Source organism: Poromitra crassiceps (assembly GCF_964638095.1).
Source record: "Poromitra crassiceps genome assembly, chromosome: 12".
In the NCBI taxonomy this organism is placed as follows: Eukaryota; Metazoa; Chordata; class Actinopteri; order Beryciformes; family Melamphaidae; genus Poromitra; species Poromitra crassiceps.
The window spans coordinates 4,977,201-5,002,568 of record NC_139632.1 but is presented as its reverse complement, the minus strand read 5'-3'; the positions used below and the strand labels follow the sequence as shown (position 1 = coordinate 5,002,568).

The following is a 25,368-nucleotide window of genomic DNA, read 5'->3' as shown; positions in this document are numbered from 1 at the left end:
GTCTACAGCAGGGATACTCAACTTGCTTTGCCCGGGGGCCACTTTCGTGAAATGATAGAAGGCCAGGGGCCAGTTAATAAACAAACAATATACATTTTTCTGTAGCGGATTGTAGGTTTTTGGGGTGTCAGCCGGAGTTTAGTCTGACAATGTTGTGCACACCAGTTAGTTAGGTTAAGTTAGTTAGGTTAAGTACATACTGTACATAAGTGCCTGGGTAGCAAGCAGACGGCGGTATTTGGCAATTTAGCAGCTAAATCATAGATTATTGAAAGATATACCATATTCCAGACTGAAATGCAGAAGTGTATTGGCCAGAATGACATGAACATTTGGACACTTATTCAGCGGGTATCTTGCATGTTGCGTTCAGGTGCACTGTCTTCTTTTTTTTTTTTTTTGCAATTCCATCGTGGGCCACCCAGGGGGCGGCCCGCGGGCCGCAAGTTGAGTATCACTGGTCTACATCAACCATTATTAGTATTTTACTCCTTCACAATAACAGCCCATGCTCATAGACATCACCATCAACGGCACAGTGGTGGAAAGGGTGGACAGCTTCAAGTACCTGGGAGTCAACATCCACCAGGACCTGACATGTCATAGTGATGTCATAAAGCACTGATGATGTCATAAAAATGTTGGGGGGGGGGGGGGGATACAGCAATTGTGATGTCATCAGCGATGTCACTTCAGCAATTGTGTGATGTCATAAATGCTTCCTGGCTAAGGCTATATAAGTGGTGGGAGTACAAGTAGGGAAAATTAGTACAAGCGTGAGTTATTATGTGGAAAACAGGAAAAGTTAGAAATGCCAATACTAGACCCAACCAGAAATTCTTCCAGATGATCGAAGAATTTAGAGAGACCTTGGAAATAATCCCCCTATCAGCCACTGACCCGGTTGAAACTCATAGAATTTGTGTGTGCGTTCGCAAGCGGCCACTCAACAAGCAAGAGGTCACTAAGAAGGAGATAGATGTGGTTTCAGTTCATGGGAAGGGTGGTCTGCTGGTCCATGAGCCAAAACAGAAGGTGGACCTCACCAAGTACCTGGACAACCAGGTGTTCCAATTTGACTACTCCTTTGATGAGACTGCCACCAACGACTTGGTGTACAGGTTCACAGCTAAACCTTTGGTCCAGTCGATTTTTGAAGGTGCCATGGCAACATGTTTTGCCTACGGCCAGACAGGAAGTGGAAAGACTCATACAATGGGAGGTGATTTCACTGGGAAGCACCAGAACAACGCTAAAGGCATCTATGCCTTGGCAGCACAGAATGTTTTTGCCCTTCTGAGCCAGAGGAGATATGCTCGTCTGAATCTTTGTCCCTACGTCAGCTTCTTTGAGATTTACAATGGCAAGGTGTATGACCTGCTGAATAAGAAGGCCAAGTTGCAGGTACTGGAGGATGAGCGGCAGCAGGTTCAGGTGGTTGGCCTGCGGGAGGTGTGTGTGTCCACAGCAGAAGACGTCATCAAGATGATAGAGATAGGCACTGGCTGCAGGACGTCGGGCCAGACATCGGCCAATGCCAACTCGTCCCGCTCACACGCCATCCTCCAGATTGGGCTGCGACACAGTGACCGCGCCGCCACGCTGCATGGCAAGTTTTCCTTGGTTGACCTGGCGGGCAACGAGCGGGGCACAGACATCAGCAGCAACGATCGCAGCACACTGGTCGAGACTGCCGAGATCAACCGCAGCCTCCTGGCTCTCAAGGAGTGTATTCGTTCACTGGGAATGAACAGCGATCACATTCCATTCAGGATGAGCACTTTGACCAAAGTGCTCAGAGATTCCTTCATTGGAGAGAAGTCCAGGACTTGCATGATTGCTATGGTGTCTCCAGGCATGGCATCATGTGGCTACACAATGAACACACTACGCTATGCTGACAGGGTCAAGGAGCTGAATGGCTCATCCAAAGCTGGTGGAGCAGCTAAGAAACTAGAGCCCATGGATAGCTCAACAGAAGAGGAATCTTTGGATCCCAGTGTGTATGATGCTATATATCGGGTGTCAGAGCTGAAGGAGAAGGTTCATGTGAAGCTACAGAGAGCCAATGAGCTTGTCAAGGCAATGGAGAAAACGCTGTGCAACACTGAGACACGACTTCCTGACTTGGTGGATCATGCCAGAAACCTACTGGATACTGTGTTGGCTTTGCAGTATAGTGTGGATCAAGAGCGACTGGCAAGGTTGAACCCCAAATATCAGCCAAACATAGAGAGTCTCTACCCTGCGATCCCTCCTGCATTAGTCCTCGCAAACTCTGCGGTTCCTAACCTGCAGCGCAGGAGGAATGAGGCCAAACAGTCGGCTCCGACTTCCTTCAGTGAGGTCAGCAAAGAAAATAATGAACCCGCGATACTTCCTCCTCTGCCTGTTGTCACAGGCAGAAGGAGATCTGTGGCCCCCCAGGAGCTAAACAAGGCCAGCAAAAGACTGTCTTGTGTTGCTAAGCGCAGGAGGAACGAGGCCAAACATTCGGCTCTAACTTCCCTCACTGAGGTCAGCAAAGAAAATAATGAAGCAGTGATACTTCCTCATAGAAGGAGATCTGTGGACCCCCAGGAACTAAACAAGAGCAGAAAAAGACTGTCTTATGTCCCTAAGCCCCTGGACACACAGCCAAAGAAGGGGAAGTTTGGAGATGCTGCTCTACCCAACCAGAAATTCTACCAGATGATCGAAGAATTCAGAGAGACCCTAGAAATAATCCCCTTATCAGCCACTGACTCGGTTGAAACTCATAGAATTTGTGTGTGCGTTCGCAAGCGGCCACTCAACAAGCAAGAGGTCACTAACAAGGAGATAGATGTGGTTTCAGTTCATGGGAAGAGTGGTCTGCTGGTCCATGAGCCAAAACAGAAGGTGGACCTCACCAAGTACCTGGACAACCAGGCATTCCAATTTGACTACTCCTTTGATGAGACTGCCACCAACGACTTGGTCTACAGATTTACAGCTAAACCTTTGGTCCAGTCGATTTTTGAAGGTGCCATGGCAACCTGTTTTGCCTACGGCCATACAGGAAGTGGAAAGACTCATACAATGGGAGGTGATTTCACTGGGAAGCACCAGAACAACGCTAAAGGCATCTATGCCTTGGCAGCACAGGATGTTTTTGCCCTTCTGAGCCAGAGGAGATATGTTAGTCTGAATCTTTGTCCCTGGGTCAGCTTCTTTGAGATTTACAACGGCAAGGTGTATGACCTGCTGAATAAGAAGGCCAAGCTGCATGTACTGGAGGATGAGCGGCAGCAGGTTCAGGTGGTTGGCCTGCGGGAGGTGTGTGTGTCCACAGCAGAAGACGTCATCAAGATGATAGAGATAGGCACTGGCTGCAGGACGTCGGGCCAGACGTTGGCCAACGCCAACTCGTCCCGCTCACACGCCATCCTCCAGATTGCGCTGCGACACAGTGACCGCGCCGCCACGCTGCATGGCAAGTTCTCCTTGGTTGACCTGGCGGGCAACGAGCGCAGCACAGACGTCAGCAGCAACGATCGCAGCACACTGGTCGAGACTGCCGAGATCAACCGCAGCCTCCTGGCTCTCAAGGAGTGTATTCGTTCACTGGGAATGAACAGTGAACACATTCCATTCAGGTTGAGCACTTTGACCAAAGTGCTCAGAGATTCCTTCATTGGAGAGAAGTCCAGGACTTGCATGATTGCTATGGTGTCTCCAGGCATGGCATCATGTGGCTACACAATGAACACACTACGCTATGCTGACAGGGTCAAGGAGCTGAATGGCTCATCCAAAGCTGGTGGAGCAGCTAAGAAACTAGAGCCCATGGATAGCTCATCAGAAGAGGAATCTGTGGATCCCAGTGTGCATGATGCTATATCTCGGTTGTCAGACCTGGAGAAAATCCATGTGGAGATACAGAGAGCCAATGAGCTCGTCAAGGCAATGGAGCAAACACCGTGTAACATTGCGACACGACTTCCTGACTTGGTGGACCATACCAGAAACCTACTGGATACTCTGTTGGCTTTGCAGTCTAGTGTGGTTCAAGAGCGACTGGCAAGGTTGAACCCCAAATATCAGCCAAACCCAGAGAGTCTCTACCTTGAGATCCCTCCTGCATTAGTCCTCACAAACTCTGCGGTTCCTCACCTGCAGCGCAGGAGGAATGAGGCCAAACAGTCGGCTCCGACTTCCTTCAGTGAGGTCAGCAAAGAAAATAATGAACCTGCGATACTTCCTCCTCTGCCTGTTGTCACAGGCAGAAGGAGATCTGTGGGCCCCCCAGGAGCTAAACAACGCCAGCAAAAGACTGTCTTGTGTTGCTAAGCGCAGGAGGAACGAGGCCAAACAGTCGGCTCTAACTTCCCTCACTGATGTCAGCAAAGAAAATAATGAAGCAGTGATACAGAAGAAGCAGAAGATCTGTGGACCCCCAGGAACTAAACAAGGGCAGCAAAAGACTGTCTTCTGTTCCTAAGCCCCTGGACACACAGCCAAAGAAGGGACAGTTTTGAGATGCTGCTCTACCCAACCAGAAATTCTACCAGATGATGAAAGAATTCAGAGAGACCCTAGAAATAACCCCCCTGTCAGCCACTGACTCGGTTGCAACTCAGAATCTGTGTGCGTTCGCAAGCAGGCACTCAACAAGCAGGACGTCAGTAAGAAGGAGATAGATGTGATTTTGCTTCCTGGGAATAGTGGTCTGCTGGTCCATGAGGCAAAAGAGAAAGTGGACCTCACCAAGTACCTGGACAACCAGGTGTTCCAATTTGACTACTCCTTTGATGAGACTGCCACCAACGACTTGGTCTACAGGTTCACAGCTAAACCTTTGGTCCAGTCGATTTCGGAAGGTGCCATGGCAACATGTCTTGCCTACGGCCAGACAGGAAGTGGAAAGACTCATACAATGAGAGGTGATTTCACTGGGAAGCACCAGAACAACGCTAAAGGCATCTATGCCTTGGCAGCACAGAATGTTTTTGCCCTTCTGAGCCAGAGGAGATACGCTCGTCTGAATCTTTGTCCCTACGTCAGCTTCTTTGAGATTTACAATGGCAAGGTGTATGACCTGCTGAATAAGAAGGCCAAGTTGCAGGTACTGGAGGATGAGCGGCAGCACCTTCAGGTGGTTGGCCTGCGGGAGGTGTGTGTGTCCACAGCAGAAGACCTCATCAAGATGATGGAGATAGGCACTGGCTGCAGGACGTCGGCCATCCTCCAGATGGCGCTGCGACACAGTGACCGCGCCGTCGGGCCAAAGCTGGTGGAGCAGCTAAGGCACTAGAGCCCATGGATAGCTCATCAGAAGATCCCAGTATGTATGTGTATGATGCTATACTGTATCTCTGAGGTAACATCAGTTATGGTTGTTTGGCTTGGTTTGACTGCACTCTGAATGCTCTGCCCTGCAACGGGAAAAGGGTTGTAACTCACCAGAATGCTCAGGTTGAGTTGAGGTATGAGTTACATTACTGGGCAGGTCTAATCTCACGATTGTGCCATGATGCCACCCACACAGACACCCACGCCGCCCACATTAGCTCCCAAGGTGCCAGCTCAGATGACATTAAGCACCTAACCACCCTAATGAATCCCCGAGGGCGAGGCACCAGATCATATGACGTGAACACACCCAAGGCTCATACGACATTAACCGCCGGGGCGCCACCTCATACAACATTAACCCCGAGGTGCCAGATCACACCACATTGACCCCCCGAGGTGCCAGCTCATACAACATACCCCCAAGGTGCCAGCTCATACAACATACCCCCAAGGTGCCAGCTCATACCACATTCACCCCCGAGGCGCCAGGGCATACGAATTTAACCCCCAAGGTGCCAGCTCATACATTAACCCCTGAGGTGCCAGCTCATATGACATTAACCCCTGAGGCACCAGCTCATACCACATTAACCCCTGAGGCACCACTCATATGACATTAACCCCCAAGGCACCGCTCATATGACATTAACCCCTGAGGCACCGCTCATACAACATTAACCCCCAAGGCACCGCTCATACATTAACCCCCGAGGCGCCGCTCATACAACATTAACCCCCAGGCACCAGCTCATACGCCATTAACCCCCGAGGCACTGCTCATATGACATTAGCCCCTCTGAGGTGCCAGCTTATACAACATTAACCCCCGAGGCGCCAACACACACAGACACACAAGGGGCCGAGAAGGGTCCCACCAAACTAGACTTTAAGGATGTGTAGCTGCCTGATAATCTAGTTATATTATATTTATACTTATATATTATTATAATATATTATTATATTATATATTATATTAAGCCTAATTGTGCCATGAACATTAGATTTCAATATATTTGGCTGGAGAACAACAAAACTTTAGAGTAATTTTTCTCAGTTTTACACTCTGGAGTTTCCCCGTTTTGTCTTTGCAGGGCAGAATGAAGGTCTATGCCTCAGCTACTTCAACGTTCCATGGAGGAGCAGATGGCCTGCCCTCGGGTCAGCATCCTTGGGTGTGTGATTTCCTGAAGGGGGCCTGTCGCTTGTGCTAAAGTCGGACTGTGCGGCCACCAAGCTGGGACTTAACCCTCTCTCACCACAAGGCCTCATATGAACCTCTTGCTGACGCCGACTTGAGAGCTCTGTCGCTTTAAGACAGCCTTTCTGTTGGCTATTTGTTGGGCTAAACGGGTGGGAGAGCTATGTGCTGTCTCTGTTAGCCAGGACCTGTTTACAGTGGAGGTTGGATGGCACAGGGCAGGTGTGTCACTTCGGCCTAACCCTGCCTTTTTGCCAAAGGTACTTTACACCTCAATCTACAAACCAGAGGTGCTTTAGCTGGGTCAGTGTCAACCCTCTTCCTCCTCGCAGGCAGAACAGGAGGAGTTGCTTACCCTGTGTCCAGTGAGGACATTGCGTGCCTGTGTGGCTCGTACTCAGCTTCTAAGGAGGTCTCATTCTCAGCTTCTTGTCTGCTATATGGGAAGGCAAGACTGGGGTTACCGCTGTCTAAGCAGCGTTTGTCCCACTGGTTAGTCGATGTAATTTCCCATGCTTATGCGGAACAGAGGTCTCCGGTTCCGACAGGGATACGAGCCCACTCAACCAGAAGTGTAGCTACTTCATGGGCTGCACTGAAAGGAGTTCCGTCGGGGGACATTTGTGCTGCAGCGTCATGTCTACACCATGTACGTTTTGTTCGTGTTACGATTTTGCAGAGTTGACATTACTCGTGCAGCACCAGTGAGCACTGCTGTTCTGATCTGTTGCCCAGCGAGATGCGAATGATTACGTTGTCCTGTTCCTCGCGACCCTTTTGGTATGAGTCATCCTATTTTGACCGTAGTGACGGTCAGAGTGAGGTCGAAACAGATCGTAAGTTATGAATGTAACTATGGATCTGTGAGGCCGAAGGATGACGTCACTAATCCTTGTCGCTCGGAACACTCTGAGGCGTTGAAGGTTCTAAGAGGTCGGGTCAGAAGTTGCCCCCCCGTGGGGGAGGTTCCGCCTCCGGGGGTCATGGGCATGACTTTGTTGATATATTGGTCTGGAGAGTAGGCGGAACGAGGGCTATCATTCTGTTTTGACCATAGTGACGGTCATCCTTCGGTCTCACAGATCCATAGTTACATTCATAACTCACGAGGCCCCTGCTTGGGAAGCCATTGCTCCCCAATGATCTCACTCAGTATCGTGACACTACTGATGATGTCATCAATATGTGACATCACTGATGACATCACTGCTCCCTAATGTCCCTAGGAGGTATGACATCAGTGCTCCTTGTTACCTGGCCATTTCCACCACTACCAAGGCCTAACCCCCCCCCCCCCCCCCAAGTCTATAAATCCCCATCATGTGAAGCATATTTATTTGCAAACTAAATTATAGGCCCTGTGCTCTAGAAACATTTCGTTATATTTAAAATTTAAAATATATAATACATTCTAATCACTTTCTGAATTGTGGTGTAAATAGGTGTGGTGGGTTGACCTGTCTCCTTTAATGTCGCCACGCCCCCTAATCTTCCCCATTCAGAACAGGTGGGCACCTGACAATACTATCAGGTTGGCAGCTCATTTAAAAGGGAGCCTTGCACGGCTTTGTGATAGGCTTGCCTCACTCTTTCCTGACCCTGTTGCACTGCGTGTGAGAGATTGACGCCAGACAAGGTATGCACTCTACCATCATTCCTTGTAGATGTTGGTTGGGCATATTTTTAGTCTTTTCCTGACATCATTGTAGGTGCTTGGCGGTGGCCCGCTTTGCAGCAGCACATGGAGAGAGGTGTGGTGGTATTCGGCTGATCACACGCCATTGTTTGCTCGCCGTGGCTCGCTGATGGGGTATGAAATCTTTTGTTTTTAGTTTTACACACTAGAGATTTGTACTTTATTTATGGATGCTCCTCAACTTAGAGCTGAATGCTCTAAAGACAGTGGAGATGGTGGTGGACTTCAGGAGGAACGCAGCCCCGCCCCCTCCCATCATGCTGGGAGGCACTCAGGTGACCCCAGTAGAGTCATGTCGGTTCCTGGGCATGATCCTCTCTCGGGACCTGAAGTGGGAACTCAACATCATGGCCCTCCTAAAGAAGGCCCAAAAGAGGCTGTATTTCCTCAGGCAGCTGAGGAAGTTCAGACTGTCAAGAACCATGATGGCTCGGTTCTATACAGCCATCATTGAGTCTATCCTCACATACTCCATCATCACATGGTTCCCTGCTGCAGCTGCAAAGGATCTCGCCAAGCTGCAGCGGGTGATACGCTCTGCGGAGAGGGTGATTGGCCGTCCTCTGCCCTCCCTCAGGTCCCTGCATGACTCCAGGGCTTTGAGGAGAGGGAGAAAGATCATGGCCGACCCCTCCCACCCTGGCCACGGCCTCCTCACCCTGCTCCCCTCTGGGAGACGGTTGCGGCTGCCGAAGGCTACAAAGGTCCGCCATAGACTGAGCTTTTTCCCCTCAGCCGCCAGGCTGCTAAATGCCTCTGGGTTCCCTCCCACCCCTGCCCCCTAGGCCTAGGCAGTGGCACCGGACATTTTTGCACTATGTTCCTTAACTCTGCACTTTATATCTATACCTCCTGCACTGTGCTATGTTTGTGTGCTGTCTTGTTGTTTATATGTGAAAAAGATTAAGGAATGCGCACACTGTCAATGTCAAAACAAATTCCTATGTGTTTTACACAATGGCAAATAAAGATATCTGAATCTGAATCTGAATCTTGGACATCAGTGTGGTCCAGTGTATCGGCTTTTCATCAAAGCATTTTGTGACCGTAAAATATGTAACATGAATATAATTTCTGTCTCGTAATAGGACCAAGGAGCATGACTGCGTGGCTTCTCATTTGGCTATAGTGTTGCTGTATTTAGTGGAGGTAAGGCAGTATGGCTGCCTATAGTGCATTTGTGTTTTAAACCATTTTAAGTGATTAATGTTGTCCCTCTGTCTTGTTAGGAGGAGCTACCGTGGCATGAGCTATTCTCTGTGCACCTCGTGCAGCACCATGAATGTGGTTGGTCTCCGTAGCTCGTAGGCCAAGGAACAAGGGGCCTGACGATTGGGTGGCCTTCCTAATGGCCTAGATTGCTGTACTTGGTGGAGGAGAGGCTCTTGTTTTTGTCCTAGTGTTTTTGTCCTTTTTTTGTTTATTTCATTTTGTTAATCTTGATTTTAGTGATTCTTAAGGGCGTTAGTATTTTAAAGATTCCTGCTTGCCAGTTACAGCACGGTTGGGAGGGCCATAGTTCTGCAGGTGGTTTGGGTCCGTTCCTGGGGTTCCATAGGTTAGTGCATGCTTTGTGTGGTTCCTGATTAATCGTGTGTGCTTCTGCCTTGCAGTGTGAAAGCAAGCAGTTTGGTGTGCCTCTCAGTTTACTGCTGGTGGTGAAACCCTCTGACCCCCTCCCTTCCCCTCACTCAATCCCTCCTCCTGTGGACTCCACTGGCACCCTCCTGCTGTATCTGGTAACGGGGTCTGTTTGATGAGCGTTTAACCTTTTTTCTATACATTTTTGTAATCATTTTTATCCATTGGTGTAATAAATATTTTAACCTCAAGTCTTATCCTGCAGGTCAATCATTGAAGTAAAGAAATTGCCCTGAATCAAAATAAAAACGCATGTTTGAACTGGAAACGCACGTCTCTGCTCCCTTCCTTCACTAAACCTGATGCTGGGTATACCATTTTATGAAGTTTGATGTGGTATTCTCTGGGTGAAATTCCCAGAGTGGCGTTGTCTGGTATGCACTTTATGTCCGGGCCTTAGTGCCCTGGTTACATATAGGCACACGCACATGAGCTATTTACAAATCGCCACATGGGTTATTTACACCCGGGTGCAAATTGCATCTGCCAACATATTCAAAGCGGCAATATGCCCAAGTAAATCAGATCTTGGATATTATTCACAAGCACTTCAGCACTCCAAAGAATGTACTTACAAGGTAGAGTTTCGTTGTTGCAGCCGTCTGTGTCGCAGCATTTCAAAGATGCAGCTATGCTCGCAACCCCCATTCTTCCTGAATACGTTGTGCCATCACTGCAGACGGAGGATGGCACACACGCCTTCATGATTTCCTCCCTTGACTTTTTCATCTCGGTTGCTACAAAATCAAACCACAATTTGTCAAGTGTTGATGGAAAAACACTAATGCAGAAATTGAACAACAGCAATAATCTATCCTATCATTCCAGCAGTGTCTGTCTTTCCTTGGCGTATCTCCAGAACTGTTGTTCGGATCGATTTCAAATTTGGGGAGTGTGCGCTTGGGGGGGGGGGGGGGGGGGGCTGACGGAGTGCAGTGCGAGAAAAAATGCGCCCACAGGGGGAGCTACAGCGATATCTTACGATATTTTTATTGACATCAGTGATGTCAAGGGGGAGGGGAGCGGGCACTGAAGAGTGGGAGAGCATGATGTATGAATGGGGGAAGGGGAACGGGTAGATGTACCCTGGGGGGGGGGCAGAATCTTCATCTGATGTACCCATTGGGGGGATGGGGAGGGAGGGCATGGGTATTGCACTAGTAATGACAAAGCAGATTTTTGTTGCACACTTTTTACACCCACCATTTAATGCAGCAGTTATACAGCGCTGGGCCGAGTCAGAGGAGCAGTTGTGTAAGGATGTCGCTCTGCACCGAGGATCATCAAAATCACTGCATGTATGACACTGAAGTGCTTCAGCTGCAATACAGAAAATACTCATGAATGAAAATAGGAGTAGGCCGATGCCAATAAGGACACAATCTTGCATGATGACAATGAACCCAAAGTAAATTCAGGAAACAGTTAATCATCCTGTTTCATCCTGAAATCAAATTGAGCAGTTACCTGTGTTGAAGAGGGTCCAGATGAGAGCCAGAGTTAGGATCAGCTTCATGGTGATAAGTGTGAGCAGATCAGATGTTCCGAATAACCTCACCTCCTTATATACTGTAGCTGTTCTGAAGAAACGGGAGAGAGATTCATGATTGAACCCACATGGACTGGGTGTGCTCCCAGCATGACAATTAAAGCTAGAGTGTGTAACTTTTTTAGTGCAGATTGCAGAACTTTGTCTCCAGTCCTCTGCCTTCTGACACTTCTGGCAGTGAGAGTAGGCTACCTACCTACTCTACTACTCTCTACCTGCATTCATATGGTGTCGGGAAACTGAGTTCCCAACCGTTTCCTTTGCTCTTTGTTGTCACGCAAAAATGAGAAACAGCTTAAACGCTCCATGTACAATAAAATACCACACATTCTTTGTAGCGTCCATGTTGTTTCCACATTATGACAAAAACTCATTAACACACAAGAACGACTTCCCAGGACAATCCGAGCAGCAGCACGTGCCTAGATGCCGTCAGGGCTGTAAAACAGTAGGCCTACTACTACACCAACCAGATAAAGAGGTTGGAGCATCACACAACCTCAGTGAAATGACCCGTTGTTTCACTTCATGATTTGATCCTTACAGTCCGATGATTGAGTCAGTGATTCCCAAACTGTGGTCGTCCGGGTGATGGTCCACGATGCTCCACCTGGTGGTCCAAGAGGCTCCACCTGGTGCTACTCAAGGAGCCTTGCTGACTGCCATCAGCCTATCTATCAGCGAATAAGATGATTATCTGTTGTGTCCAGTGTTGGGCAAGTTACTTTCAAAATGTGATATACTACATATTACTAGTTACTTTCATTTAAAAGTAATAAGTTACTTTACAATATTACTGTCTGTGTAGAGTAACTCGTTACTTATTACACTACTTTTGCATTACTTTCACCAAAATAACAGCAGCAGCAGAATGGCATCGCCGCCCCGGAACCATCCCGAAAAATAATTTCAACCGTTTTGAAGTCAGTGTAAACAATCCAAAATTCTAAATGTTATTCTTTTCCTTTGTTATTGTCATCTATAGTGGTTATTTGCATAAAAACACAGTTTGATTAGGAAATTATTGTATCTTTTTTAAATATGTGCTTTGATTTAATAAAATGTAACTCAATTTGTAACTTGAGTTACTTGACAAAGTAACTGGTATAATATTACTGAAATCCTACAAGTAATAAGTTATATTACTGAGTTACTGCTAAAAGTAATATATTACATGTAATATGTTACTTTTGTAATGAGTTACCCCCAACACTGGTTGTGTCACATCAATTGTGTGCTGGCTAAATGTTCTGTTGGTTATTTGTGGTCTGCTTCAGACAACAGTAGGCTACCCAGCTCAGCTCCAGCTGCACGACTCTGCATCACGTAAGAGGGCAGTGGGTGCCGTGCGCCCGCTCCCATGTGGTTTGTTTTCAAATAAAAGTGAAACACTATATGGGATGGGATTTCACTGTCTCGAATATGTCGTTTCCAGTGACATTTCAATTCAGAGCAGACATGACCTTTACCTGAAAATTCCCTGAAAGCTGATAACACGACCATTCAACGATCACATTGTGATGCATTCAAGTGCGCCTAGGAAAATTGGCAATGTCATGGTGTGGTGAATGTACCATTCTACATAGCCTAATGTCTTTCAAAATTACATGTTTTTTTAAATTGAAGTGTTTTTTTTTTTTACTCACCTGGCCCACCAAGTTTCAAGTCGTATCCATAGTCCTATAAGTAACCTGTGTTGAGATGTTCACATGAAGGGCTCTTTTGTAGGAACGAAAGGAACCCAGTCTCCCTGGCTGATGAGCCCTTCTCATTTTACGCTCACCCCCTCCACTTCAGAGACAGCTTATGCTCATTCCTTGTCCTCCCTTGCCGGGAGGTGTGGATGTCTCAAAAGGAGCGCACCACCCCCTGTCACATCACATGACCCACTGTCACAGTGATCCACTTTCACATCACATGACCCACTGTCACAATGAGGCCATTTACACCTGGCGTTAACATGTGGTTTCTGCCATCAGATTGCAATCTGATTGTGTTTTATCACTTGAAAGTACAGGTGTAAACACCCCCAAAACGCATTGAAGAAGGATTGCAATCTGATCGGCTAAACCTAGGAAATGAGTTAAAAAACATATGTCGCCTATGCAGAGGATCATATTTTCAGGTTTTACTCATGTAATTTATTTATTTGCCAATACGTAGATGATATGTGTGCGCACACAGCCGTCAGATCCAGTTCCTTCAGTTAAGTGCCATCATTGTAACTCATCTCACCAGTGAGCAGTGATGCATTGCAGACCAAAGGTGTTACTTTACCTGACGTGTTAATTTGCACAATGAGAAATAAGGTAGTTCTTAAAAACAAGCGTGAATTCGCAATAGTTGCGATCACATATGTACATTTCCAAAACTAGGCATCTCGCTCGCTCGATTCCTAGGCTCACCCGCCCTGCAGCTCGCCAAGCTGGCCCTCGCACGGGCAATGTCTCCCCCCTCTCTCCCTCAGTCGCTCTCATGTGTCACTGATTACATCATCAGTGATGTCACAATGCTTGCAATGCAATGTATGACATCACTTATTACCTGAATTTAGTAGGTCAGAACTATTTGTACTTTTCCATGTTACTCAATAAGTCTGTATTTTGCCACTGTAGGTGGCAGTTGCCTCACAGCAAGAAGGTCCCGGGTTCAAACCCCGGTCCTTTCTGTGTGGAGTTTGCATCTTCTCCCCGTGTTCGTGTGGGTGTCCTCCCACCACCAAAAGACATGTATGTTAGGGTGAATACTCCTGTCAGTGCCCCTGACCAAGGCACTGGCAAAAAGAACTGGAGTTGGTCCCCGGGCGCTGCACTGCTCCTAGTTCTAGGAAGGTTCCTAGTAGAGGATGAATTTCCCCATGTGGATAAATAAAGGAGAACTAATAGCTAGCTAGCGTTTCCCAACACAGCTTGGTAAACCATGCACTTTAGGCAAACACCTTGAACCTCATGGACCGATGTGCCCGTTATTCACCTTCCGTTTTCAAATGTGTATGACAATGCATATATTCTGTCTGTAAATACCTCCGATCAAACAGGACACCTTCTATTCAGACCAAAAATAAAATCTGATCCAGTCTAGTCCTATTATTTCACATGCAATGTATTTAGATTCAGGAGATGGGGGCTTTTTAGTGCAAGTGCTTTTTATTATTATTATTAACTGTTTAAACCATCAGCAGAGAAAAGGAGTGGGGGGGGGGGGGGGATGGGACAAGAGGTGGTTGAATCAGATCTTGTTGAAAGCTGCGACGTCAACACTCTGGACCTGAAACAGAGCAAGAGGGAAGAACTTGAGATGAGACCAAGAGTCCAGACCAAGATTGTAATTTAACACAACATCTGCAAGAATAGTCTGGGAACTGTGCATCTGTACGTTCTGGCACAATAGCACGTCACCATGTACTCACATAGTCCTCAAACTTGGTGATCTCCTCTTCCAACATGTCTGTTCCAACCTTATCATCCTCCACCACACATGCAATCTGTAGCTTCTTGATGCCGTAACCCACAGCGACCAGCTTGGACGTTCCCCACAACAGGCCGTCGGCCTGCACCGAGCGCACGCACTCCTCCAGCTTCACCATGTCCGTTTCATCGTCCCACTGAAAGAGAGGGGGGGGGGATGGGTAAGCTCCTGTCAAAGTATCTCACAACACAATGTGCTCGTGTTGCATTCACAGTTTTAGGCTCCTGTATAAGCAATGACGATATTTAACAAGTGAATAATAGACTGTGACATACGGGCTTGACGTCCAATAAGATCGAAGACTTTGCGATGAGGGCGGGTTTCTTGGACTTCTTCTCTGCATACTCTTTCAACCTCTGCTCTCTGATGAGGTCTGCATCTGGATCTTCATCATCACTACCAAACAGGTCAACATCGTCGCCGTCCTCCTCGTCGTCTTCCTCTTCTTTGTTAATCGGGGCGCTGGTCTTCGTTTGCTGGGACGGAGCGCCCTGAACAAATGAAAGAAGACAACGGTCACTCCCTCTCTCGTTACCCTGCTAAAATGGCAGCACTGAAGAACCCTGACGCAGGATGATGACTAAGAGTGATTACAGGCCCTCACTGATTAGGGAGGAACCTGATGTTGACTTGTCTGAAATTATTTGGGACAGGATCAGTCTATCTGTAGTCCAACTCTGCTCAATTAACAGCAGACAAACTGATCCAATTTAAAGTCACTCATCGTCTTCATTATTCCAAGTACAGGTTGCACAAGATCCACCCTTCTGTCTCGCCACTATGTCATAGGTGTCAGGTGCTAGAGGGCACACTACCCCATGCTTTTTGGTTTTGCCCTTCACTATCTGGATTCTAGGCCAAAATATTTGATTAGTACTCTAAGGCCTATAAAATAACCCTTCAGCCGGAGGCGGAACTCGCCATCTTCAGCTGCTCAGAATCCTCTCTGCTCCTCCCTACGGCTGTACAACAGTCTCTGACGCAGGGGACGACTGTCGCCAAGAGACTCATTCTGAAGGAGTGGAAGTCCCCTTCACCTTCTTTTCAGCAGCGGCTGACGGACATGGTCTCAGTTATACATATGGAGAGACTCCGGTTCCCGAGGACAAATTCACTTAAGAAATTCCCAACTATCTGGGACCCATTTCTAGCCTACTTAGACGAGGTTAAGAGCGACAAGTAACTCCCTCAGTGGACTTTTCATGGAGCCCTTGCGTGGGATCCCATGCAAGCACATAGGCACTTGGCTGGTAGGCCCACGCTGTAACATGAATGTTGATGGTATGTTTTTTTGTTGTTGTTGTTGTTGTCTGAGCCTGTTTTTGTTTTCCATGTTCTGAAAATTGCAAAAATAAAATATGGAAAAAAAACGTGTCCTTGGGCAAGATACTGAACCCCAAACTGCTCCCAATGTCTGTGCCAGCACCCTGCGTGGTAGCTTGCCGCCATCATTGTATGAAGGCGTGTGTGAATGTACCTACTCATTGTAAAGCGCTTTGGATAAAAGCGCTATATAAATGCGGGCCATTTACCATTATTATTATTATACTGTATATATTTTTATCCGATTAAAGTTTGTCATGCAAAAAAGAAAAAAGGAGTGATTACAGGACTGTCCTGCATGCTCCAGAGGGACAAGACTCACATTTGTGCAGGGGGCTGCAGGAGCTGGGGCTGCAGGAGCTGGGGCTGCAGGGGATTTTTCCAGAACTGCTACTCGACATTCCAGTTTGGAAAGTGCTGACCTCAAGTCGTCCACCACTAAGCAAACAGGAGAGCAGTCAACCGGGTTCAACACAAAGTCTAGGACAGTGCTTCTCAACCTTTTTACACCAAGTACCACCTCAGCAATGACTACCGTAATAGAAAGTATGAGAGTGAGGGAGACACAGGTTGAGAACCACTGGTCTAGGAAATCAGTGGCGTGCCTGACCAAGTTGGTGCCCTAGGAAAGATTTTTGCTTAATAAAAAATAAAAACCCTCTCGGGCGCCCCTAACTGCTCAAGCGCCCCTAGCATTTGCCTAGTTCGCCTAATGGACGGCACGCCACTGTAGGAAATCCATTGAAGGGATCCCGAATTGTGATTTGGTTTAGTGTATTTGCACAGTGATAAAAACAGAAGCAGATAAGTCTTCCAACATTAGATATGCAAATAACCACCTTCTCAATAAAAAAAAATAGACCGTAAATGGATTAATAATATGATTGAAGACCACACACAAAAACCCACCTTTGTGTAGGCTGTGGTTCTCAAGCTCCAGGCTCTTGATGCGAGATACAAGTTCCCCCTGATCGCCTGCTGCCCCGCTGCTGGTACTCTGCATAGCCAACAGAAAAGACAGTGGCGAGTGACAAGTCTGCACAATTGAGAGAGAGGAGTGACATCTAGTGGCCAATTCAAAACATATTAGTTCACTCTTCAAAGAAAACCTAGAAAGCAAACCTAGAAAGCAGACCTCCAATACATGTGGACACGCAGCAACAACAACACACAACCAACGTCCATCTCACCAGCATCTACAGCCAGACTGGCAGCTGGAATACAGTAGCCATGGTCGGACCCTGATAGAGACAAGTGCAAAGAGGTGAACAGAACAGTGAAAGGCGGAGTGGATGTCAGCTAGGTCCACAGAGAGGGCAATGTTGTTCCAGCCACACACAAGATGGGTGGGGACGCACTTACGAGCTGGGATTGATGGTTCGGGGAAGGTTGACCAGACCCTCTGTTAAACATTGAAGTCTTCAGCTTGGGGGGGGGGGGGGGGGGGTGAGCCATGGAAAAGGGGGAAAGAGAGAGGAAAGGAGGAACATAATTGAATGAAGCATGTGCAGAGGGGGGTTTAAAATGAAGGAATGCTACTGAGGAGCCTAGAACAAGCAGCATTACCCAAGACAAGCAACTGAAGCAAGGAGTCAATGTAGAGTCGGGAGGTTATGGAATATGGAAGAGATCCAGCTAAAAGCAGATGTTCGCACACAGCCACAGTATGAAGCTATTAGTGTAGAAAAACACCTGAGAACCTGCATGTTGGAAATGACCACCTGAACACACATATGCGTGTGTGTATTTGAATATAAAAATGAAAAGAATATTCAAATATGAAAAAATAATATTCAACATTATTATTATTTTTACATTTAACCAGGTAAAAAACCTGGCCAAGAGGGCAACATAAACAAACATACATAATTTGCCTGGTTATTTAAAAATGTCACAAAAGTGTAGGCTACTACTAATACTGACTGAATAAATAGGGTGGGGGGGAAGCTTGTTGGGAAAAAAAGTGTTCTTGTTGAAATAAATATACCAAGTAGTTATATAATCTCTCTGGTTGTATCGTTTGCCCTTGTATGGACATGCACACAAAAAGATTCAATAAAATAAAATAAAATTTGTATTTGAATATATTCAAACGAATATGTTTTGTTTACAACGAATATTCGAATTTCATTTTGGGACAATTTTGACAGTCCTAGTGCGTAGCCTGTAAAATAATACTTACTCCTGCTAGAGACTTCTGGATGTTCTCCCGGGCCCGAGCAATGTCTTGCAGAATGCTGTTCGCCCCTAAATCCTTCAAGAATACAAGCAGATAGATAGCCATTGTTTACATTTGTCCATCGTTTCGTTTGAAAAAGCATTTTGGAATCTTAAGAGAATCCATCGGTTGCTTTGCCTCGCGCCATAGACTACAGTTACACTCGTAATTCCTACGGTATTTATGAGATCTGACTCCGAAATCAGATTTCATGACATCAGATTACTGAAAGTCTCGGCCTGAAAATGGCTGGAATGTATTTCCTGTGGCTGTATTCTTTAAATATTGTGTACATGCCTTGGTACTGATTTATGTATCATTTAATGTAACCTGACATGGTTGGATGAGAAAAGCTGCACTGAAATGACGTGTGTAACTATAGCCATTTTGTGTCCCCACATGAGTTACATTAAGTACCTATGAGGAGGGAAGCAAAATGGCTCCAGATGGGAGATGCGACAACTTAAAAAGCAAAGGGTACAGTAGGTAGAAGTGCGAGGACAGTGTGGATTACCTGTGTTGTTGATGGTGAAGTGCCATTCACCTGCTCATAGAAGCGTCTCTCTGCCTCATCATAGCGAGGTTTCTCAAACCAGATCCTCTCCTGTGCGAGGAAGTCTACTGCACTCATGGTGCTACAGAGGAGAGACAGTGAGGGAGGACAACAGAGGGATACATGAAAATGACAGTAGGTTAGAAAATTACCATTTACTACTACTAATAAGAAGAATACAAAACAAACAAACAAAAAGACATAACTTCCTTTCTTTCTTAGCTACAATGTCTCAGATAATTTTACGGCCCAATGTATGTATTCTCCCCACTGTCAGACCACCACAACGCAAATCCACAATGAAACCCACACAAAGAAAACAGCAACGCAAGACAGAATTGCTGGGGGGGGGGGGGGGGGGGGGAGACACATGAAAATGATAAAAGAGCAGAGGAATAAAACATGGCGAACAGAAGACAAGCGAGAAAATCAAACAAATCAAAAATGTCGCTTCAAACACAGAAAGACACACAAAAACAACACTGAAATCATAAAGAGGAAGTGAAATGCTTGGGAGTGTAGTGGCTCCATTCTCCTGGGCTGGCTCATACTTGTCCCTCAGTGGCCTGGTGGTGGTGGTGGAGGTGGAGGCACCTGACGAGGCCTCAGCGTCGGGCCCCCGGGGCCCTCGAGGCCCCTGCGCCACCACGGCTTCGGCCCCACAGTGAGCGTGGAAACGGCTCTCTGCAGCATCGTAGCGCCACTTGTCCAGCCACACCCGCTCACTGTCTGCGTGCAGGAAGTAGCCGACTGCCACCGACGCCGCTTCTTCCTCGTCCGGGACCTCGGCCGGCTCCTCTTCCTCCTGGATAGGGTGCAAGGCGTGGAAGACGTCTGCCTTGCCCTGAGAGACCACCCGTGTTTCCTCCACCACCACCACCACCTCCTCCTCCTCCACCTCCTCTTCTTCCTCCTCTTCCTCCTCCTCCTCTTCTACAAGGCTTTGAGGATGATCACCGCTTCTGGAGGCAGAGGGAGAATTGGCCCGTTTGGAGGATGCGTTACCATAGAGGTTCTGGTAGAAGGCTGCCTCGGCACGGTCATACAGGGGTTTCTCCAGCCACACGTCTCTGAGCAGCTCCACCGGGATACGCGGGAGTCCGTTAATGGGCTGTCGAGCGGTTGGTGTGGCGGTTGCTTGCTGGATAGGGGTTGCAGGAGTTGCTGCTTGCTGGCTAGGGGTTGCAGGAGTTGGGGCCAGAGACTGATATCCCTCATCAGGTGTTGCGGGTGCGAGTGGACGGTTAGGCGGGGATGGCAGGTCCAGGGAGTTCGGAATGGACGGCTGTACGGATTCTTCAACGAAGTGACGCTCTGCCTGGTCGAAGGTTGCCTTGTTCACCCACACTGCCTGTACCACGTGGTGACAAGCCACCTGATCGGCATGGCTGCATGCCGGTCGTGCGGGAGACAGAGGGGCGGGGCGCGCCTCTCGGGCTGGTGGCGACCCGTCCGGCCGGGTGGTCCCGTTGGACGAGCGTGCCAGCCAGCACTGGTACAGGCTCTCGGCTTGCTCGTAGACGCTGCGCTCAAACCACACCGAAGCGCAGTCCGACTTCAGGCCAAGCAGAGCTGCGCAGGGATCCGGCGGTTGGCTGGTCCCCCGGTTTGCTTTCTCCACACACTGGACTTTGCCGTCCTCGACGTTCCCCTCGAGGAGGCTCTCGGGGTTTGACGCACGTTTCCGGCGGCGGCGGCTTTTCCCAGAGCGCTTCCCGTCTCCGTTTAAGCTGCCACTCTCCGGGCTGGACGACGTCGTCTCTCCATTTCTCTGGCCTGAGTCGGCCTTGTTCCTACCTCCCACCGCTACCTCAGTGGAACGGTCCACCTGACAACGGCTGGGCGGTAGATCGTGCTCCGACTGATCCACCGCAGAGCACTGGGGGATCTTCTGAGGCATCATCTTTGATCCGTGGGCAGAAAAACAAGAGAACAACAGGGACAGGCTCTTGGATTAGTTACAGAGGCAAACAGGTTTACAGACAATTAGGGTGTTTTCACACTTGGACCCTTTCAGCCCTCCCAAGTGAACTCGGACCTCTTAGTCAGCATTTTTTTGTGAACACGCCAACAGAACTCAGACCCGTCCGAAGTGAACCGAACTCGGACCTCCTCGGGAGATGGTCTTGAGTTCGGTTCACTAACTTCCAAGTCCCCATTGTGGTTCACCTCACCTGTGCAGTGTGAACACAAAGCGCTCCTGGTTCACTTATCTCATTGTTGGCTCTTTGCTCGTTAACAACTTCAGTGTAGCGCCCGAGTTCTACCTCTCATGCCCATGTGCCTATTTGCTGCTTTCTGATAGGCTTAAGGCAACTCTGTGTTGGTAACAAAACGTAACCTACATTGGATTAATGTAGACTAGTATGTTCAGGTTTTGAAAGATGTGTGCTTCTTTTATCCAATACATACAATATAGTACAAGACCAAGGTCTGAGCTCCAGTGGAACTATGTATAGTGTGAACAGAAAGAAGACTGAGGCCCCATCAGAGCTCAAGTGGACCAGAAAGATAACGGAGTCCTCTTTCAAATGAATTGACAATGATCGTGAACACAAAAAGAACTGAGTCCCTTTTCTGTTGCTACACTTTTTGGTCCACTTAAAGAGGTCCGAGTTTGGTTCTTTAAAAAAGGGGTCCAAGTGTGAAAACACCCTTAGACAAAAAAGGGGTTGATCGATGGGACTCAAAACTGATGTTAGTCAGAGAAGAACTGCTTTGTTTCGGGGACCACCTGCAATGCAGAGTCTAGAAATCGATCCCAGGGGAACACGATGTAGCATGCAGGCAAGTGGACAAACAAACCCCATGCAGATGAGCTTGAGCTAAAATGCAAATGCTATGGACTGATTTATGGACCATCCACAGAAAACATTTAAATGCTCCTTCCAAAGTTAAGACCATGCCCATTGCTAAGCTCACTCGGGTTGCTAAAGCAGCCTCAAGAAAACAACTAAGGGGAAATTAACACTTTTCATTCTAAATGCCCAATGTGGATGCAGCCCCCGCCCCCCCCAAGCTCATCTTCACACTTACACGATGGCTTATACGAAATAAGTGAGCAAACAAAAATAAGTAGACAAATGCATAAACGTTTTTTGTAAAAACATGATTTGGGTTTTACCATTTGTGCAACTTGGACACTGACAGGTTTGCGAGGATAAATGCTAACAAACTGCCATCTATCAATATTGTTAACATGACGTCTTAGCTAAACGTACATTGGTAAAGAAAAATGAAGCGTGTGAACACAAGTTTGGATACGAGTAAAAAGCATCATTTTTGGAAGATTTAGTAAATAAAATAAAATAAATGTATGCATTCATCTATAAATAGTTTATAAAATGCGTCACAAAGAAGCTGCCATGGATGGATTTGTGAGAACAGCACTGACATGCTCAAACAAACAAAATGCTATAATCAGAGGTTTGACCTCTGACAGCAAAGTCAGACATCAAGCAAAGCAAAGCATGCTTTAAAAAAATACTGAACAGTGTTCTGTGATACAGGAAATGCATTCCCTAAATGTTTCACCTTGTGGAGGAGGTTAGTCATTTTGTAGTCTCGCTTGGCAGACTTCCCTCCCTTCCGAGGGGAGAGTCTGGCAGCGTAGATCTGCACTCTGGACTTGCGGGCGGGAGGGGGGGTTGGGGGAGGGGATGCTCCATTTGGTTTAACCTAGTCTCGCTTACCAGACTCTCTCCCTACAGCGGGTGATCCAATTGTTTTCAGCGTATAGCAATGAGCTAGCGTAGCATTGTTGATGTTGTTTCGCAGCCGCAGGCATTTGAGATGGACAGATTCAACACGCACAGCGGCAGAAGCATTTGAGATGGACAGATTCAACATGGAGGGAGCGGAAAGGAAATCCATATATGGTCGCGCCGGTCAGTCAAGAGCGGGTCGGAGCCAATGGCAGAGCTTGCAGGGAGCGGAAAGGGAGGTTCTTCCGCTGGCGGCTGAAATGGACACCACCAATGACAGAGCTTATACCAGCAGCTTGTTTCCATGCAGCCAGACTTCTCTCCAGGAAGGGAGGGTCTGGCAAGCGAGACTAGTCATTTTGATAGAGCTGTATCAAAACAACGGAAATGGATTTGGGCACAGTTCACTCAGGAATTCATTTCCTGCTATTCATGACAGAATATTGATCAAGCCTTTGACTCACCTTCCTTGGTAAAAGTGTTGAAATCAAACTCGTATCAAAGTAAAATGCTCAACACGTTCCTTTCATCCATTTAGCCGCAAGCCATTGAGAAAGAAATTAAATAAATCACCACCTCGCAAAATCAATTCAAACCACCCTGGTAATATACAACTATGTACAAAATTAGCAACATGATGAAACCCCAACCCAGTTACAAGTCGATGTCATGAAGAATACTCACTTGTCCAATTCTGAGAGCAAGATGAGAGTAAAGAAGCTGCGTGTTAAATATTTCTCAAAAATAATTAACCTGGCTAATAGCTCAATGTGGAAATCAACTCCCCAAACAGAATCCACATGATGGCAAAACATGGAAAAGGTTTTTACGTTTTAAAAACGTAAGAACCTTTTTATTCTCCATCCTCCAATTATATGTGTGAGGTGTCATCAAGCAACACCGTTGGGCGCATCCCGAAGTTTTTTCCACTCCTCCTCCTTTCCTCCCCTCCTACAGGAAGACACTTGGGAGGAGGAGGGCAATGGGGAGAGGAGGGAGGGAGCGAGGGGAAATTAAGCCATTTGCTACTCATCAAAAGATGGACGTCTCGGTCTCCTACTGATGAAGTGGTCTCATCATAGCTCTTATTACAGCCAATCAAAATGTTGATGCAATGCTGCTGGGCTGGCACACACTGACCTGAAGATGGTGATGTTACGTAGTACAGCTTACAAGTCAGAAAACAGCACTGACGTTACCGTTAACTCCCAAGTTACATTCATCATTACAGTCACATTCATGAAGTGGACAGTTTCCTGCCATGTTAATTACAGGTTTTGTGAACGTCACATTCCGGGTGTGGCCACCGTGAGCGCCTCACCCGCAACGCAAGGGACACTTCAGGAACGGCTTTTCTCATGTGCATCATCAACATTGGGACAGCAAGCGAGCAACATGGCAGCATGAACATCTGGCTTCATGCATGTCACAGAGGAGAGGTGGTCCAAGTGGGGGACAGGAGGAGGAGGAGGAGTGATATCTGGAGCTCTGGGATGCACCCTTTTGGAGCGACACTATTGGTAACTGTATGATGTAATGACTTGATAACCAGACTGATAAGTTTACCCAAGCATGGTGCTGATCAGAAAGTGAACCCTTATGACCCAAGAATTCACCTTGGATAACCCATCACCATGGAGCTCTGAATGCTGATCGCTGAGACCATTTACTAAACCAGTGAGCGATTCTCATCCTTTTTCATGTCCAGGACCCCAACTCAATCCACAGACCCCCATCATTTGATATGATTTTGTTTCGTGGATCCAAATCTGAGAATCATTTATTATGGTTATATTATGATTTTGTCCAGAACTCCATGATTATCTGTAATAGGTAGATAACGGTGAGTAAAAACAAGTCTTCTACACATTATCTGTTCATTTCTGGTGAAATAACATATTAATATTATATAATATTACAGTGCAGCAGGACTGGGAGTCAGTTTTGCTCAAGGGCACTTCAGCAGCAGGGCGGACAGAGATGAGCAAAGCCTGAATTCATTTTCACCTGAAATTGCTAAAGCAACCTTGACTGCTGGTGATCAAACACAATGTCAATGTATGTTGTATGTATGCGCCGTCATCATTAATAAGGCTGCTAACCTGCTAACTTCGAAGCGAATCCTGTCCATACTCATCATTATCTGGTTGGAGTTGAATGACGATTATCAACAATGAGTACACCTGACACCAACGTATTAGCGTAGTTTCCAATTTGTCATTTCTATGAATTGTCAGTGAAGCAGCCGCCCAGGCATGGTTCAGCTCTGGCCAACGTTAGCTAGCTAGCTAGCTGCGTCGATTTAGCTTGCCGATAGCTAGCTTCAGCTAGCAGACGTTAGCCTGCTCATTCATTGCTGTCATCCTTCCCAAGCATCAAGTAAGTTAACATGTATCATGCCAGCCTGCCCTAAGATTAGTTCCCCCTCAAAGCCACTGACCGAAACCCCTGCTGTGAGTTAACGTTACTTACTGTTCTATTTGTCAGTGGGGGACCAGGCCGGTTGATAAAACGTGTGCGTCCAGCAGCATTCGGTAACGGGAAGGAGGAAGGAAGGAGCAATTTATCTGGTTGCGTGAACATGGGGGGGGGGGGGGCTGTGGAGCGACGATTGTTATTGTTGCTATTATTTTCAGTGAGGTAGTAGTCAATAAAAATATGGGCCTAGTCATATGGCAACCACCTCCAATAAACAAAAATCA

At 47.2% G+C, this 25,368-nt stretch overlaps 2 protein-coding genes across 3 annotated transcripts; one reads left to right on the top strand and one right to left on the bottom strand.

Annotated features, from left to right (window-relative positions):
• Positions 1 to 786: 786 nt before the first annotated feature.
• Positions 787 to 5,275, top strand: LOC310786996 (uncharacterized protein; the record flags this gene model as incomplete). The annotated part of the gene is made up of 2 exons (XM_083648319.1): positions 787 to 4,188; positions 4,625 to 5,275. 2 exons carry the CDS (start codon positions 787 to 789, stop codon positions 5,273 to 5,275), a joined length of 4,053 nt encoding a protein of 1,350 aa, XP_083504445.1.
• Positions 5,276 to 14,525: 9,250 nt separating this feature from the next.
• Positions 14,526 to 25,206, bottom strand: eef1db (eukaryotic translation elongation factor 1 delta b (guanine nucleotide exchange protein)). 2 transcript variants are annotated; one of them, XM_083648249.1, is made up of 8 exons: positions 25,139 to 25,206; positions 18,924 to 19,044; positions 18,374 to 18,445; positions 17,101 to 17,197; positions 16,514 to 16,629; positions 15,144 to 15,359; positions 14,810 to 15,004; positions 14,526 to 14,667 (listed from the first exon to the last, which is right to left on the bottom strand). In XM_083648249.1, exons 2-8 carry the CDS (start codon positions 19,038 to 19,040, stop codon positions 14,629 to 14,631), a joined length of 852 nt encoding a protein of 283 aa, XP_083504375.1. In that variant the 5' UTR covers positions 19,041 to 19,044; positions 25,139 to 25,206; the 3' UTR covers positions 14,526 to 14,628. The 2 variants fall into 2 exon arrangements, with proteins under 2 accessions (XP_083504375.1, XP_083504376.1); XM_083648250.1 differs by having other exon boundaries at positions 17,101 to 17,188.
• Positions 25,207 to 25,368: the final 162 nt, after the last annotated feature.

What these genes read in the sequence shown, in the direction of transcription:
- eef1db (XM_083648249.1), bottom strand. Translation starts at nt 19,040, where the DNA reads ATGAGTGCAGTAGACTTCCTCGCACAGGAGAGGATCTGGTTTGAGAAA. An exon ending in TCCAGAAGTCTCTAGCAGGA is followed by an intron (nt 17,198 to 18,373) that starts GTAAGTATTATT and finishes TCTTTTCTGTTG; the next exon opens with GCTATGCAGAGTACCAGCAG. An exon ending in TCTTATTGGACGTCAAGCCC is followed by an intron (nt 15,005 to 15,143) that starts GTATGTCACAGT and finishes CCTCTCTTTCAG; the next exon opens with TGGGACGATGAAACGGACAT.